Source organism: Mytilus edulis, chromosome 8, assembly GCF_963676685.1.
Source record: "Mytilus edulis chromosome 8, xbMytEdul2.2, whole genome shotgun sequence".
Classification (NCBI taxonomy): Eukaryota; Metazoa; Mollusca; class Bivalvia; order Mytilida; family Mytilidae; genus Mytilus; species Mytilus edulis.
Window position 1 is genome coordinate 52,570,388 of NC_092351.1, and position 17,658 is coordinate 52,588,045.

A 17,658-nucleotide genomic window follows, 5' to 3' on the forward strand; every position below is an offset into this window, starting at 1 on the left:
TTTGGACACATGATCTCTATTTAAGCAGATTGTATGTTACCCATATACAAGAAACTGATAAGTGATATCAAGCGATTATGCACCACGCTACACTTGCATGGAATCTTATATATCTTTGACTTTGTTATCATTCACTTCTGATAAATACCGCTGTAAAACCCACTTCGATTGCAGATAAAATAGATATTTGTTCAGTCTGGATCTTTCTAATTGTTAAAACATGATGTTTTTTCTTTATCAACCAATATATGTGTGGTATGTAAAACAAAAAAATAAAACATTAGTGTTTGGTTCTGGGTCTTTGAGAACGATGACCTTAGAATGGACGTACAACAGCTATTTGTCAACGTTCGCATCAATCTATACACCAGTTTAGTCTGGTTTTTTTCTAGATGTTAAAACCTCTAGGCTTCAATCAATCATAACGACTTTCAACGCCTACTTTCCAGTTTTTGAAAATGGTAAAAGAAATCAGCATTTCAGTTAATTACAACATACGGAGTTTTTAGTTGATGCCGTTTATAATTGCTTATTTGCCTTACACTTACTGTTAACCTGTTGACAGTTGAATTATAAACAAATGCAAACTATCATTAGTACAGAGGTATGATACTTTAGTATTTTAGGTAAATTAATTGATAAATTGATTAGCTTTTTTAAAGAGACATTCTCTGTAAGCATCAAAGGATAAGGAATATTGATGGCCACTAATATTTTCAGATTTAAGAAATTTTTGTTTTATATGTTGGTCTTAACCTAAATATAAAAAAAAAAAATTAAATTTGAACACATTCTATGTTGTTGCCATGGTTACGCATGGTCATAAATTTTGCCCTTTAAGCTTGCTTAGAAATGGTCAAAAAAGAAAAAAACTGGTATTTCTGTGATGAAATTATCATATTTTATTGATCTGAAATATTAATATACTGTTTGCACATGAAAAGAATAAGATAAGGTCTACTCAAATATGCAAAAACAACAAAAAATATGAAAAGCTAAAAATGCGAAATTATTCAGTCAATTTTGCATATTTTCCAAAAGTATAAAGAACCTCCAAATTCCAAAAATAACACATTTTCAAATTAAAAAAAAAAAATTTCGCGATTTTTCCAGCCAAATTGTTAATAACCCAGTAAAAATTAAGATATTCAACAATTATATGTTAAAAATTTAGAATGAGTAAATTTACTAATTTTTTTTTTTAAAAATTTGAAAAATTTGAATTTTTCATGAAATGTGAGAAAATTAAGTCAAATTTTATCTCTCATACCCCATAGATTGTCTTTAATTACAGTATGCATACTATTATAACTTGTGAAACATAAGCAGTTTAAAACATTATGCAATTAGAATGAATGAAAGCAATTTATAAAAAAAAATATTTCAAGGTCATTGTCTTTAATTCAAGGTCATTTAGCATAAAACTTCATGCATTGATTTTTTTTCATATTGTAGGATATAAACGTTATAAGCTAAAACGTGTCTTATTTTTGTGAAAATATGAAATATTTAATTAGCATTATTTAAAAAATAACAGTATTACATAGAAAAACAAGAAAAACATATATCTGCTTTTCTGAGGAAAATTAGTTTTACCACCAATGTACACAATACAAACTTCCCCGATGCTTTTCCTTAAAAACCACAATTTTTTTAAGAAAAAAACCCAATTTAAATCTAAATAATCATTAAATGAATAACTTTTTCTTTCTATTAACATTTGCTTGTTTATTCCAATGCCTTAATTAGTTTTGGATAACTGAAGGTCCCCTCCATCTTTATTGCAAATACTTTATGGACCAATCAAAACGTATGGTTTATATGAAATGTTGTCAAATTTAAGTTTATACAGACATGACAGATAGAAGGGACATTTAAGTGCAATTAAGATTAGCAAAATATACTGACATAGTGAGGACATCACCTTTCATGTTTCAATAATATTCAATACATTAAAAAGAAATCAATAGCAATAAACCAGAACAAATCAATAGCCACCCCTACCCTCTTTTCCAGAAAAAATAAATAGTTAAAAAAAATGAAAAAAATTGATATAGCCTTGTGGATTTCATTCTGTGTACATAAAGGTTTCATAAAAAGATATCAAAATATAAAAGGTAGGAGGACATATGACAGAAAAAAGTCGTGTCAAATGACAACATAGGAGACAATAAATGGTTTTAAATTTACATATAATTTGGGAAATAATAACTTGATCATTGCATATGGGCAAATAACACAGCAGCAAAATTCAAAACAATTTTATGTTACTAAAGAGTATCTTTTAACTTTGAAACTTTCCTAAAAGCCTATTTAAAGAATACTCAGCTCTTTATGTACCAAATACTGAGTGAACTTTTTTCTTTGAAATATTTAATTTTTTTTTTAGCAAACATTTGAAGTATGATCTTCTTTACCTTTTAACCTCAAACATTCAAAATGAAATGGTAATATCTTAAGAAAGTTAGTCATGAAGGTATATTTTTATACGCATATTTAGATTTCAAATCATAAAGAAAAGTTGTGTCAAAATTATGTAGGAAATAAATCTACAAAATTTATATCTGTATTATATGCCCTTAATTGGTTGCAGACAGCTTAGACAAGACTGAAGAATTTAAATTTGTAAGATTTTGTTCAAATTGAGCTGCTGCTAGTTGATCCTGATCTGAACTGCTTTTTAAGTTCCTGAATGTCCTAGAAAAGTAGCTATTTATTTGTTGTGAAGAAAGGAATTCACTAATTTCAAACATTCTGTCTCCATTTGCTAGTTTTTTATGTCTCATTTCATTAGCGACTTCAGTAGGATCAGCTTTGTTTCCTGTTACGGTTCCCTGTTTAAACTTCTCATCTAGAAATTTCTTTTGCTTATCGTTGAAGCGAGTGGTTTTTCGTTGTTTCCGCAAAGCCCATCCTTGATCTAAGTCTGTTTCACCAGAGCTCTGAACTGTGTCAGAAAACTTAACAACAGGTCGGGTCTCACTGGTTTTTAATTTTTCAACATAGAGTGTTTTGGTTAAATCTATCCTGCATTGCTTTTCTGGAACCAAAGTGCAGTTATTCACATGAAGATGCAATTCTAGATCTTTGTATTTTGAAAAACTTTTCATACATCCATCTGTAGAACATGTGAATAAACTCTCCTCATTATTTTCCTCATTTTTTATTTTTTTTACACATCCAAAGGATAATAAATCTTCAGTGCAACTTTCCTCCTCAACCAACAATGAACATAGAGCATACTGACTGGTCTTTACTATTGTAGTCCATGGAATAAGCAGACCTAAAATCATATAGTTTAAATTTTTATTAAAACATATCACAATCACATATTTTTTTGCATAATAGTTTTAACATACATGTATTCTACCTGCAAAATATAGTAATTGTAAATTTACTAGTTATTCGTTTTTTTTTTATTCTTGTGTTCTGGTCTTGAAAACTAGTTATGCATAGTATAAATGATGTGCTACAGCTACTTGATTCAGTCATCAGGGAAGTGAAGTACAAATGGAAACGGCTGTATCAACAAGTGAAACTGCTAGCTACTGCTCACTGATGATACCCCCGCCGCAAGTGGATAATATTAATTGTGTAAAAATATGCAAGTGTTCGGTAAACAGGAAGTTGTCGAGTGATGAATCTGAAAACGCATCACACGGTATAGCTGACTTATATTAACCCTTAAACCAAATTTCAGAAATCCTTGTATTGTAGTTCCTGAGAAAAATGTGACGAAAAATTTTCAACTTGGCTATCATGTGTAAAATCAAACAAGTGTTCGGTAAACAGGAAGTTGTTGAGTGATGAATCTGAAAACGCATCACACGGTATAGCTGACTTATATCAAGCCTGAAAACAAATTTCAGAAATCCTGGTAGTGTAGTTCCTGAGAAAAATGTGACGAAAAATATTCATGGGACGGACGGACTGACTGACAGGCTGACGGACGGATGGACTGACGGACTGATTGAAGGACAGACAGAGGTAAAACAGTATACCCCCCTTTTTTTCAAAGGGGGGGTATACAAATATACAAGTGGTGCTCCCATACAAAATAATACACTTTCTGTCATTAGATCTATGGTAAATTAAGAAAAACAAAATTCAGATAAAAGCTTGAAACAGCAAAAGGTTGAGACAGACAAAATATGTGCACCGCAAACTGACATGCCAAATAATTCCACAACATGTCATTAGGCATTTGTAGTACATGTAGTAACACCCACTTCTCAATGTGAAAAGACAATCTTAAAATTGTTTTGTTGAGTGGAATCACCAAACAGTTCTTATACAAAATGTGAGGCAGACAAACAAAATAAATAGCTTCGCCTTTGTGGTATGGAAACTTGTGGTATAATTTCAAAGAGATCCATACACCATTCCATGAGTTATTGTCTGTAAACTAGAAGAATGCTTATTTGTGCCTTTTTTTTACCCCGAATTCCTAAACTGTTTGGACCATAACCCCCAAAATTAATCAGTCATAAATCTCGTGTTTAAATCTCATAGATTTCTATTTACGTATACTAAAGTTATTTTGCGAAAACCAACGAATACAACAACTACGTGATACCAATATACAAAGCAAATTTTTTTGCAGTCATATAAAAAGGACAGACATAGGTAAAAAAAAATATGCCCCAGACATTTTACTACTGTTTAAGCAAAGTTGATAAATGTTAAAAAGACCATTTTAAATAACTTTTCTCATAATTTGCATACCTGGCCCTATACCATATGCTTTCCAAACTCTAAGTCCTCCATTTTCAAACACAAAGTTGTTGTATGATGTTATGCCAGGTATAGAAGCTTGATTCTTTGTAGCAGTGTCTCTGGTTTGGATCTTCACAACTTTAATTTGGCATTTAACATTTTTTTTAGTTCTTTCAATGGCCTGAAATAAACAAGACAAATTATCTAATATTTGTATTTATCAATAATAAAAATCTGTTTCAATCAATAGAAAAGTCAGTGCTTCAAGGGCAACCATCTTTCTAATGTTATGGTTAGGATAATTTAAATAAGATATCAAACAGTAAAGCTATGTAAGAATTTTTAATTAAGTATCAGACTAAAATTCTTCCTTTTGTTTAGAGTGATGTCTCAGATTAAATTATCTATTGTATAACTGATAAATCATTAAATATTGGTTTTTATAACCAAAAATTATATGAACTTAAACACCACTCTTTCAAAGATACAAATATCAGATTTGAAGTATGGCTGGACTTATAAGAGACATTTGTAAAGATATTATTATAATGGGGTATCATCTTTTCTATTTAACATCAATGTTGCAGAGTTCACGAAAATGGTCGGTCCTGTCGGTCCTATCGGTCAAAATGAGGCTCGGACCAGTATTTTGAAACCTAGTGCCGGTCCTGATGACCGATGTAAAAACGGCCGTTGTAGTTCCTATTTTATCGGTAATTAGTTGTACCGCAACTAGTTCCAATATGTGTTTACATCGGTCTTCAGATGTACCTGCTGCTAATTTCCGGTACTGGTTTCCTGTTATAAACAAACTGAAACTTATGGAAACCGAAGTGCCAATCTACACGTGGCCTGCTAAATTTGTTCTTGGCAAACAATCGGCGATTGAAATCTTAGATGGAGTTAACAAATACTAAGAAAATGATTCATTTGATGAAATAGATAGTGAAGATGACTTTAATTAAGAACAATCAGAAGAACAGAACTGGTCCTTCATTATTAATTTGTCCGTAGCTGTGAAAAATAAAACTAATAATAATAAAGATATTTTAGGATCAAATTGACAAGATTTTTTTAGGACTGGCTAAAATTTTGTAGGACTGACAAATAATCTTGCTTTGTCGGTACCATGACCGACGGGTCAAACGAAGTTTTCGCGAACTCTGATGTTGTTTATAAAGCCTGTAAATTTAAAAAGATCTCTGGTATTGAGTCGATATTTGTCTCATATGCAATTATACAATATATTCCAATTTCATCACCAAAAATTAAATTCTGCCATCTGCCATATATGGTTTAAAAATTGTAGAAATTACAACATGATTGTCTAGAAATTAAAAGAATTCATTCCTGAATACTTACTGTTTTTATCTGCTTAGCATTCACAACATCATTCCCTTGGTTAACATATCTCTTAATTCCACTCTTGAATGTAGCAGCTGCTCTATCGCAGGCCCCTTTTCCGTCTTGGGCTTCACAGAAGTTGTATGATGCAATGTGTCCCTTTGAAGGCTTGTTGTTATTGATGTTGATTATAGTATCAGCACATTTATAACATGCAGCATTATCTGACCATAGGTGTACAGATTTTACCTCTGGATTGTTTTTTAAAACATTGTTAAGAACATCACAAATTGTTGCTGATGTTGTTTTTGAGTCCTGTGAAATTTGTGATTCGAAGATGTGAACAAAGGTGAGAGATTGCAACTCTTCTGCATTTCTTCGGAAGCAAACAGAAATGTGCCATGATATGCCTCGTTTACCGAACCAATCAAGTTGATCTTCTCTATATTTGCGGGGAAGATATTTCATGGCCCAATCAAATACAACAAAAATTTCATCTTCTTTCATTGAATTGAAAAGAAATGATTTCGCAGCTTCTAAGGAAAATGCTCTCCACTGCTTGCTGAGCTCTATATACAATATCATCTCTTGTCTGTTGATCTGTAAAATTAGCTATTTCTACCTCTTTCAAAATTCCATGTAATAATTCCTTCAACTGTTCACAAGATTCACAAACCTTATTGTGATCATGGTTGCATTTATCCTTGAAGTGTTCCTCTTTAGTACTTGATAAAGCAAATTTTCTACAATGGTCAGCTACCTCATTCTCCCCTGACACATGAACCTATAAAAAAAACGCAAATTAAACTAAAAAGTAAGATTAGTTATATTAGAAGAATTCTTTTGCAGCACTAAGATATATTTATCATTTCACAAAATTTTAATGATAATCAACGGCTCACAAATAAATCAGGAATTTTTATTTCCATTTTTATTATGTCTAGTCTGTTTCAAAAAAATTAGTCAACAATATCTAGTACAAGGAATGATTGTTAGGCGTAAATGTCTGCCTGGCAGGCATAATTTAACCTTGACCTCATTTTCATTGTTCAATGATAAGTTTTTGTGTTTGTTCTGTTTTCAATTACCATAATCAAAATGTCAACTATGTTGGTGTATTTAATAATTGTAGGGTGTTTAATGTTTGTTTGAAATGATTTATCTGACCTTGACCTCATTGTCATGAATCTTTAAAAAATGTTAAGTTTATGTGATATTTGTAGTAAAATCTTTATCTTTAAGACTTTTAACATAAAATGAATGGTCAGTAAAGCAAGGGAGACATTCAAATATTTACATTCTTGTTTATATTACTCCTACATTCAATATGTTGCCTAACAATATGATCATTGCAATTGAACACCTCAAAGAGGATTATTGACCATATTAGTTCAAGAAATTTGGTTCAATTTCTGAGATAATATCTTGTGCTATTACATAATTGAATAATGTACCTTGTAATCTGTTTTCATATATCGTTTTGCTTCTAACAACAGTCTGTTTAATTCAGTCCCGTTTGATGTTTCTGGGTATCCTTCTGACAGAACAATATCTTGAAGATCCTGAATGTAGAAGCAAAACAAAATTTAATGAGTTTTTTTTTCAATATATATGTTAGTACACATGTTTACATAAATTAGCACACTGTGAGAAAAAAATCGAATAGTAGGGCATTTAAACTCATATGTTATACATATCAAGGTTTCTGAAATGTAAAATGTTAGTTCTAGTGACCTAATTTTCCAGTTATTTCAACCTTATGGCAACATTTTATAAATTATCACTGATTTTTTCAAATGAGAGTGGTTCCCCTTGATAATCTGTTTATTGCTATTTTGCCTTTGACTTTGTTGATGTTTACATTGACAACACATGTATTCAGGATAATATGTAGACAAGTTTGATACAGTGTAATAGCTTGATATATAATAATAAGTTTGATACAAGTAATAGCTTCAATTAATAATATTTGTTAATACTAGTACATGTACATATGTAGGCATTCAATGCACAAGTTTGATACAGTGTACCAAAATTATAAAATACCTAAAATCCCCTGCTTCCTTCTGCAACAAAGTAGTCTAGTCCCTCCAGTGACTTTCTGACAGTAGCTGAACATTCCGAAAGTATCCTAAACATTGTGCTACTACCTGAAACATTTAAAAAAGTCATTTATTGAAGTACATTTATGAAATTTTTAACAAATTTTTCTTTTAAAGCTAGAAATTTAGAGCTCTGTAAAATCTCGTTATATAATTTAATGAGTTTTCACATCCATCCATCTTCAAATACCTTTTTACTAAAAAGTTCATTTAAAGCTTCAAGTATGGTATCTGCTTATTGTTAAAAGGTATAAGGTCAACTGAAATATATCTCATCACTTCCTTTAGTGTTAATGGATATGTCTTATTGGCATTTAACACCACATCTTCCTTCGTTTTTTTAATTTTATATGATGATTACAGTACAATTTGCTTAGTATTAATTATCTTCAAGTAATATTTAAATCAAAAACAGTTTCTGAATTAGGAAAACTTTAGCTTTAAATATGAACTACTAACTTGATAAGGTTAAATAATTACCTAGTAAACTGATATCATTCTCCTCACAATATGCCTGGTACTGTTGAATGATGGCTGCAGGTCCCATGCATCTTATTATATTAGGGGCATCCATAACTTCCCCTGATGATAACTTCAGATGTCTTTCTCCAAATGGCAGATCCTTGATGATGTGACTTGAAGTAATGAAATCCAAGAAATTGGAAAGCTTTTCCTGATCCATTTTATTTCTAGTTTTACATGTTTCACTTGGTGGTATTGCACAACCGTATAATATGCTATGTTTCTGTGCAACATAGTATCTATATTCAGTCAATCCTGGTAAGTAATTGATAAGCTGTCTAAAGCTGAGTTTTATTGCCATAACAGATAAAACTTGTCTCCTTATTTGCCAGGCAGACGATTTTTCATAGGATTCAACAAGAGCGGTTATCAATTTACTATTACCATTATCATCCTCATCCTGGTGTTCATCATCTTCACATATATTGTTAAATATATCATCATATTCTCCTGGGAAAAATGTGTCAATTATGGTGTAGAAGCATTCCTTAAACAAACCCTGGTATCTTCTCTTTGTCCTCTTACTGCTGTCCTTCCATCTCTGAATTGGCAAACTAATTGCTGATGCCTTTCTGGAGTTCAAATAATTGTTCAAAAGATCGACATAATGTTCTCTATTAAAGTCCTCTATTGTACTTGCTGTGGTCTGACTTGAGGACATTGTATTCTGACTTGAGAAAATTGTATTCTGGCTAGATTGGTCAGTTACCATATATGAACTTTGAAAATTATCCTGAATAATAAAATAAATCCTGCATTGTAAGAATGAATGGAGAAGAGTGAATCTAAAGGTCAACTAATTGTGTTTTTTTGTTTGTTTTAATAATGGAACACCGTTAAATTAACATATTCTTGACTTTCATCTTTAATCATACTGAATTGTCTTGTCCTGAAATTGCATGAAAATTTGCCACTGAACATTCAGTAAACATCATACTCTAATGTACAATGCCTGATTATATGAGCATGCATACCATTTGTTCATTGCAAGTATATAACTTAATCTATGATTGTTGCTATTAAGTTACACATATTATTAATGTAATTTATGTGTATATATATACAAATACAACTTAAGTACAGAGTAGGAAAAGATGAAAATTAAATAACGAGTTTTAGAAAGATGTTGTAAAGCAAGACTCATCTAGCTTTTCTCCTATTTCATAGCAAATTTTTTTTTAAATATTTTCCTACATTGTAAGATTATTGATTTTACTCTGCAATATAACATAGAACTTACAAGACTAGTCTTTTCAAGTGGTTCCTAAGGCCAAAAAAAAAAAGTATGTGTGGTTCCAGTTACATCTTTAAAAAAATAGGGTAGGTAGGTAGGGATTTTTTTTTATTTTATGTTTTATTTTCAATGAGTCTATGGGAGCAACATTCCGACTTTAACAGTGCTTAATGAAAAATGGCAAAAAAATCTTTAGGGTACGCTATTTTAGAGACTAAAAAGTAGGGTAGGTAGGCTAACTGGAACCACACATATATTTTTATTTGGCCTAAGTGTTTCTTGTTTTTCGTATTTTATATAGATAAGACCGTTAGTTTTCCCCTTTGAATGATTTTACACTAGTAATTTTTGGGGCTCTTTGTAGCTTGTTGTTCAGTGTGAGCCTAGGTTTTGTGTTGAAGATCCTTAACCTATAATGGTTTACTTTTATAATTGTGACTTGGATGGAGAGTTGTCTCATTGGCACTCATACCACATCTTCTTACATCTATATACATGTAGTATAGCTTTTAACAGAACAAAAGCAGGATACTAGAGAATCTAACGCATGTATATGCATATATGAAACATCACAATTACAAAATTATTGTGATTTCCTATAATCATGATAATAGACAATAGTTCCCTAAACACGATTTTTACTATAGTATTAATGTATGGGTGTTTTTATAATGGCCCTGTTATATGTCCAAGGTCTGTTATAATGGTCGAGGAAGTCTGTCATGGCCCAAGGCAACGCCGAGGGCCATTACAGACATCCGAGGCCATTATTACTGACCGAGGACATATAACAGAGCCATTATAAAAACACCCATTTCTTAATACATTTATTAACCAACTGAATAAAAGTGTATGTGTTAATATACCAAATATCCAAGATATTAAGTTGACAGAAGTTATGTGTTGAAAAACAGGAGGAACAGTGATCCCTATATATGGTTCTTTAATGTTGGTTGCTGGTAACTAAATTAAATAAAATACAAAAAAGTATTATACTCTTTACAATTTAATTTTATTAACTTTATTAAAAACCCTAACTGTGCTTTATACAGACAAACTGGGCATTAATACAGGGCCATTACAGAAAAACAGGGCCATTACAGAAAAAACAGGGCCATTACAGAAAAACAGGGCCATTACAGAAAAACAGGGCCATTACAGAAAAAATAGGGCCATTACAGAAAAACAGGGCCATTACAGAAAATATGTTATTTTTAATAACCAGTCATTTTTGGCAATAATGTACTTAGTTGGTTAATAAAACATTATGAATATATATGTCCAGAATTAACATAATTTATACAACTTACTAAATCATATGTCGTTTCTCTTAGGTCGTATGGTTTGTCTTGGTTACTGGTATCCTTTTCAAAATCATCCTAAAATTTAAGTTATATAAAAGGATGTAATATTTAACAAGGTTAATATATCTTGCAGTTACATAGATACACGTATATACAATATATACATTTATATTGATATATATGTTGTGTACAAGTTATCATTTTGTACAAATTATAATTTGTACAAAAATATTGTACAAATTATAATTTGTATTTTGACTTTGTACAAATTATAATTTGTACAAAACGTGCCTGTACAAATTACAATTTGTACAAAATTTGACCAAAATTCACTTATAACTTGTACAACAGTTTTAAATATGAATTTTGGTGAAAAATGCATTTCTTCACACGATAGAATTGTAATTAACTGACCACACACTAAACTTAATTAACAAAATACACCGTTTTATCACAACTACAAAAGGCAGATTGATCTTCGAAATTTTTGAGAGAAAAAAAGTAAACAAATAGGATTTTTATACAAATTTTTAATACATAAACTACTTTTTCTTAAAAAAAAAAGAAGAGATCATTCAGTACTGCTTGATTAGTTCTTATCGTTATTTTGAGGATTTTTGTTTTATTTAGAAAGTTTGCAAAAACGATTATAGTTGTAAAATTTGATATTTTGTATCGTGAAAAAGTGTATAGCATTTTGATGATCGTGAAAAGGATCTCAAAAGATATGTTGCCACTTATTCGTTATTTCATAAAGTCCATGAAAACAATCAAATCTTTCTTTAAACAAGTTATAGGTTATATTTGTAATTGGTACATCAAGAGATTGGATTTATATGACTTATTCAGCTTCACTTTTGTTTGTGAAAAGATTGATGGTTCAATGCCATTGGGTCTGATGATTTTATAATACTACACCAACTATAAAATAAAAATCTGTCTGTCTGTTCTGCATACGTTTAATGTTGTTTTTTAAAGCTTAGATTGTCTCAACTGATTTCCGTTAAGTTTGATATTTATAAAACAAAGATCCTTGTTGAAAAAAAAACATTGATAAAAAAACGGCAGAAAAACAACTGACATATTCCTGACTTTAGCATAGTCATATTCCTTAAACAAATGGGGTGTTTAATCTCGCTTTCTTTCTTGGATATTTATTTGTCTAAAAGTCCAACTGAAGCAGTGAAATACACATGTTTATTCACAGCAACGGTTCTTGAGCTTCAACGTTCGCTATGTGAAGCAGTTAAAATGCCAGTAAAACAGGTCGTCATCGATTTGAGAGTCAAAAGATGGTTTGTAATACCTGATTTCATAAATCACTAGATCAACTGCTCAAACGAATGATAAAGAACTAATGTTTGATTTTGTAACTTAGGTGTACTCAGTGAGTGTGTGGTCATTTAATAGCATTTCAATAATGAGTATCGATGCTTTTTTCACCAAAATCCATGATAAATAATTGTACAAGTTATAAGTGAATTTTTGTCCATTTTTGTACAAATTGTAATTTGTACAAGCACTTTTTGTACAAATTACAATTTGTACAAAGTCAAAATACAAATTATAATTTGTACAATATTTTTGTACAAATTATAATTTGTACAAAATGATAACTTGTACACAACATATACAAATTTCATTTATATAAACACATTATAGATACATTTACAGATCTAACATTGTTGGGTATATATTTAGACGAGTTGTAAACACATAATAGATATATATCCAATAATTATTGTTGGATTAGGCCACACCAATTTAATTTCTTGTTCTACGAATTTTTGGACTCCAAAAATTGGGGCGAGCGAGCGATTTGAAAATTTTAATAAAAAAATATTTAATTTGCAAATTTTTGAGGCGAAGCTTGAAAAGTAAAGGCGAGCGATTATAATTTTTTTTTGTAAACATAAAATAGTAGGATTTGACAATATTAAAACTTGATTTATCACTTGTACTTTGACATTTCTTTAATTTGTGAAGTATTTTTTTCCCCTGTTTACCAAGAAATAATTGAATAATTAAATCTGGTCTTTGTATGTTTGACTGACAATGAGACAATTCTCCATCCAAGTCATAATCAGGTTGGGAACAACCCCTTAATGTTATAAATATCCCTTTAAATGAGGGGTCAATATAACTTTATAATATCATGAATATATTTTGTTGTAAAAAACACTTTTTAGTACAAAAGAGCTCATATTTTTCCAAAGAACTATATATCTATCTGGTATTAAATGGTCGAAGAATTTTGTAATATTTCTGGACTTTAACCATGTTAACACATTTACTTTAACAGTTTGATATTATTCAAAATAAGTGGACCCCTCTTTTAGAAAAGTTGTTAAAAATATGTTGTATTTAACCTCTTTTTGAGTATCAAAGTGTATAGAAGCACTTTACAAATCCTTGGTATTTCTATTTTCTTTTCTACAACAGTAAAATGACCCCTTGTCTGAAAAAGGAGGGGGGGGGGAGTATTGTTCCCAACCTGATAATAACAAACACAGGTCAAAGTACGGCCTTTTACACAGGGCTTTGATCAATACCAAGCAGCAAACTATAAGGGACCCCAAAATCATTAGTGTACACAATTCGAACAGGAAAACCAACGACCTAATTTATATATCCAAACGGGAAAATACCAATGCACCACATCAACAAACGACAACTGCTGAACGACAGGTCCTTGAATCAATCAGGACAGGTGCATAAACATACAGCGGCTATGGATAGTTTTGTTTCGCCAGCATACAATATAATTGCAGTTGAAGGCAATTCTTTCAGAAGTTCCTTGTATTTTATTCTAACATCGAACATTTTGTGATAGGGAATATAAGTAAGGGGGAAAGAAACCTATGTTTTGTTCTGTATAGGTATTTCCACTGTTATATTTCGGAGCACTCCAACTTGCTATGTGGTGAGGTGCTAATAGGTTTAAAATCATCATTTACAGGTTTAAAAGACTTTGATCTAAAGACAAATGTTTATATCTTTTTATAATATTTACAAAAAAACAGTGCGGGAAATTGACATGATTACATTTACGGATGCGGGAAGCAGAAATATAAAAAAAAAATCTGTTTTGAAAAAAATAGGTGCGGGCGGGTCTGTCGAACAAGGAATTAAAATGGTGTGGTCTAATATTAAAATTTTTTGTGCAACTGCAAAAAAAAAGGAAAAAAGTAACTTCAAATGATTTTTGTACTGCAATTTAACTTTACCATACATTCAGATTGTTCTTCAACTGTTGTATTTGTTTCATGGTATAAAAGCAATGAGAACCTCTAAATCGACTTTAATTTAAAAATATAAAATAGGTGTAGTATGTACTTTTAATTCTATGTTAAAATGATTTAAAATTATCTATTATAGTATATACTCAATACATATATACATCTAAGTGCTGCTATGAAAATAGGTTTTTTTTAATTATAGGCAGGATTGGTTTTGTTTTTTAGTTACCTTGTCTGCTGTAATTTCGTGAAATTTCTTTGGCTCTTCTATGTTGTCTACAAGTTTTCTTCTACAGTTAATGCAAATACCTATTAAAGATAAGAATACTTTATAATTATGATTTAATACGATTATAATATCAGTTTATAATACAAGATATCTCATTGACAACTCATTAGGATCTTTAGTATTATTCCTCCTTTGGACACGTGTTTCTTAACATAGTTAGGAGTTGCCTGAAAGTGTACTACATTGTATTTATGATTTATTGATGCAACCTGTGACAAACATTACATGCATATATATTCTTATTAGGTTCCTTTTGATCATACATGCATTGCAGGAAGAGTGTAAGATATAATGTTGTTTTGCTATAAGCTAGTTCGTGTCACCTTTTTTTTTCTTCTTTTGAAATTAAAAAAAAAACATCAATCTTTAAATGGATTTTCTGTAAAATAAAAATTAGGACCTTTTTGTTTGGTTCATTTTACAGTCATTTATTTTTATTGTGGTGATCAATAGAATGTTAGGAATTTAATTGTAGTTACACATTTTATTTTTAAATAAGAATATTACCTCTTGTATGCATAAATTAGTGAGATGTAACACTTAATAAATTTTGTGTGTAAAATTGCTACTCATTAATCGTTTTGTTACAAATTAGGCCATTACTCGCATTAGTTTTCACATTTAAATTGTTTCACTTTATTCATGTCAGTGTCTTCTTTAGGTAACTATATGGTATGGATTTTTCTCATTGCTGAAAGCTGTACAGTGGCCTATAATGTTCTTAAATCCATTATTGAACACGTGTGAATGGGTCTCATTGGGGTCTAAGCGTAACACGGGAATGTCCATTTTTTGTAAGCATGATACGTGAAAGTATCAAATTATTGCGCAAGAAATGAAGTCTCAGCGGGACAGGGGAAAGTACAAATAAAATGAGAATTGCTTACGTACATAGTTTAAGCGTGATACGGAAATCTGACAAAACAGTAATCAGGATCTGGGATCAGAACCCCCAATGAGACCCCCTTGTGATAGTCCTTTTATTGGCAATCAAACAATGTTCCCTCTTGTGGGAAAAAATTGTTTGATTATTTAGGGAATCACTGAAGCATGACTTGAGCCCCCTTCCTTTTTAGGCCAGTCAATGGGCCCCCTTATCAAAAATTCTGGATCAGCCACTGATATGCCATTCAACGGGTGTACATTATACACTGTGTTAATACCAATAGTGCTATCAACTTTTAACATATACTGTTTTATTGGAAGCAAGTTAACTCGTACCAACTGAAACTCGTACCATGTTAACTCGTACCAAAAATAGTTAACTCGTACCAACTTAAAGTCGTACCACTGGGAAGTCGTACCATTAAAAATATTTTAAAAAATACGAATGTTTTGTGGTGTTTTTTCTTTCTAAAATTAATAAAAAAAAAGTTGAATTACTGTAATTTTATACTGGATTTTAATGAAAACTTGGACAAAAATACGTTTTTTTTAAATTAAGATACTAATATAAATTGTTAATTACCTTAATACCCTGCTAATTAATATATGATATTCCTTTGATTGTGTGATTATTGGTTGATTATTAACTAATCAACTTGTTTTCAGGTTTTCAGATTTCAGGTCTCATTTACTTTCCTGTCTCATTCACTTTCCTGTGAAGGTGTCACTACTCTTTTTCAAAGCAATGCATATCTCACAAATTAAATGAACATGACATAACTTAAAATCTTAAAAGAAGTTGTCATATTTTGAAAACGATCGTGACTGGCTATTTTGCCCTTACCTCGTTCGTTTATCATTACAACTAAAAGAACAACTTTCACTGGCTATGCAACCCTTGCTCGGTCGGTAAACATAGCTTGTGCAAAATATTATATATTAAAAATTTAATACTTTTAACATGTTGTTCATAAACAATTTACAACCTTTAAAACACACTAAATTAATTCTTTCAGTGAATAAAATACCTTCGAGAAACAAAAGAAAAGTACCCAAATCTATTAAATGTAACTGATTTGGAATGATTAAAAATTAAATCCAATGGTTATCAGTATAAGTTTAAAAAAGAATGATTCAAGGGAGACAACAAATCAAATCTGCCAAGGTATGTCTATATCTAATACACATGGAACATTAGCTACAGATTGGTCATTTTACTTTCAAATTATATACATTTTACAGACTTAAGAGGTATTGAGAAAAATAACAGTATATATTCATAATTAAACACCAATCAAATGCATTTAAATAAGTTGGTACAAGTTAGCAGTGGTACGAGTTTACATTGGTACGAGTTAGCAGTGGTACGAGTTTACATTGGTACGAGTTATTATTTAGTGGTACGAGTTGACGTTGGTACGAGTTTACATTGGTACGGGTTAACTATAATTCGTTTTATTACCAGTCGACTGGCATATATTTCCGCCCCAAAACATCTATTATACATGCCCCTGGGCCCCAACCTTATGATTTGGAAGTTAACAAACAATGATTTGCCTTTGAAAACTCTGATAAAATACTTACTAGTATTGACTGGAATAATGATTCCCCAATGTTCTCTAATCTTTGAACTCCGACAATGTCCAACGGTCTTCCTCCTGTGATTGATTTGGTTTTCCTCCCTCTCTCGGGTACATTTTGGATTTTTGGATGAGAACTGAGGGATATTGTCACTTCACACAATTTACATTTTTATAGTTTTTAATTGAGGTTAATAATTCAATAATTAGTTTCATTAGTCAATCTGAATTATTAATCAAATTAAGTAGATTTGTGTTACAAAGGGGTAAACAATACTCACAGTCACTCAGCAACTCATATTTCCCCTATCTTTTCATTTAACAAAATTTATTTGCTTTGGATGTTGTATTTTATGGATAGGACATATATAAATTCAATTACAATATAAGGTAAGAACTAAAAATGTTGTTGTTTGTGTATTAAGTTTAAGGGGTTAAGTCAA

The 17,658-nt window shown here is 30.7% G+C and overlaps 2 protein-coding genes across 2 annotated transcripts; both read right to left on the bottom strand.

The window, feature by feature from the left end:
- Positions 1 to 708: 708 nt before the first annotated feature.
- On the bottom strand, positions 709 to 6,592 carry LOC139485845 (uncharacterized). Its single transcript, XM_071270485.1, has 3 exons — positions 6,079 to 6,592; positions 4,726 to 4,897; positions 709 to 3,283 (listed from the first exon to the last, which is right to left on the bottom strand). Exons 1-3 carry the CDS (start codon positions 6,565 to 6,567, stop codon positions 2,580 to 2,582), a joined length of 1,365 nt encoding a protein of 454 aa, XP_071126586.1. The 5' UTR covers positions 6,568 to 6,592; the 3' UTR covers positions 709 to 2,579.
- A 9-nt stretch (positions 6,593 to 6,601) lies between these two features.
- Positions 6,602 to 17,383, bottom strand: LOC139485846 (uncharacterized). The gene is made up of 7 exons (XM_071270486.1): positions 17,220 to 17,383; positions 14,691 to 14,770; positions 11,229 to 11,297; positions 8,643 to 9,417; positions 8,107 to 8,210; positions 7,515 to 7,622; positions 6,602 to 6,844 (listed from the first exon to the last, which is right to left on the bottom strand). Exons 4-5 carry the CDS (start codon positions 9,394 to 9,396, stop codon positions 8,107 to 8,109), a joined length of 858 nt encoding a protein of 285 aa, XP_071126587.1. The 5' UTR covers positions 9,397 to 9,417; positions 11,229 to 11,297; positions 14,691 to 14,770; positions 17,220 to 17,383; the 3' UTR covers positions 6,602 to 6,844; positions 7,515 to 7,622.
- Positions 17,384 to 17,658: the final 275 nt, after the last annotated feature.

Bases quoted from the DNA above. Each gene is read 5' to 3' on its own strand.
- LOC139485845 (XM_071270485.1), bottom strand. From the start codon at position 6,567: ATGAAAGAAGATGAAATTTTTGTTGTATTTGATTGGGCCATGAAATAT. The intron at 4,898-6,078 runs GTAAGTATTCAG...TGTTTATTTCAG, and splicing joins ATGCTAAGCAGATAAAAACA to GCCATTGAAAGAACTAAAAA. The intron at 3,284-4,725 runs GTATGCAAATTA...ATATGATTTTAG, and splicing joins AGCATATGGTATAGGGCCAG to GTCTGCTTATTCCATGGACT.
- LOC139485846 (XM_071270486.1), bottom strand. From the start codon at position 9,396: ATGGTAACTGACCAATCTAGCCAGAATACAATTTTCTCAAGTCAGAAT. The intron at 8,211-8,642 runs GTAATTATTTAA...TAAATGTTTCAG, and splicing joins GAATGATATCAGTTTACTAG to GTAGTAGCACAATGTTTAGG.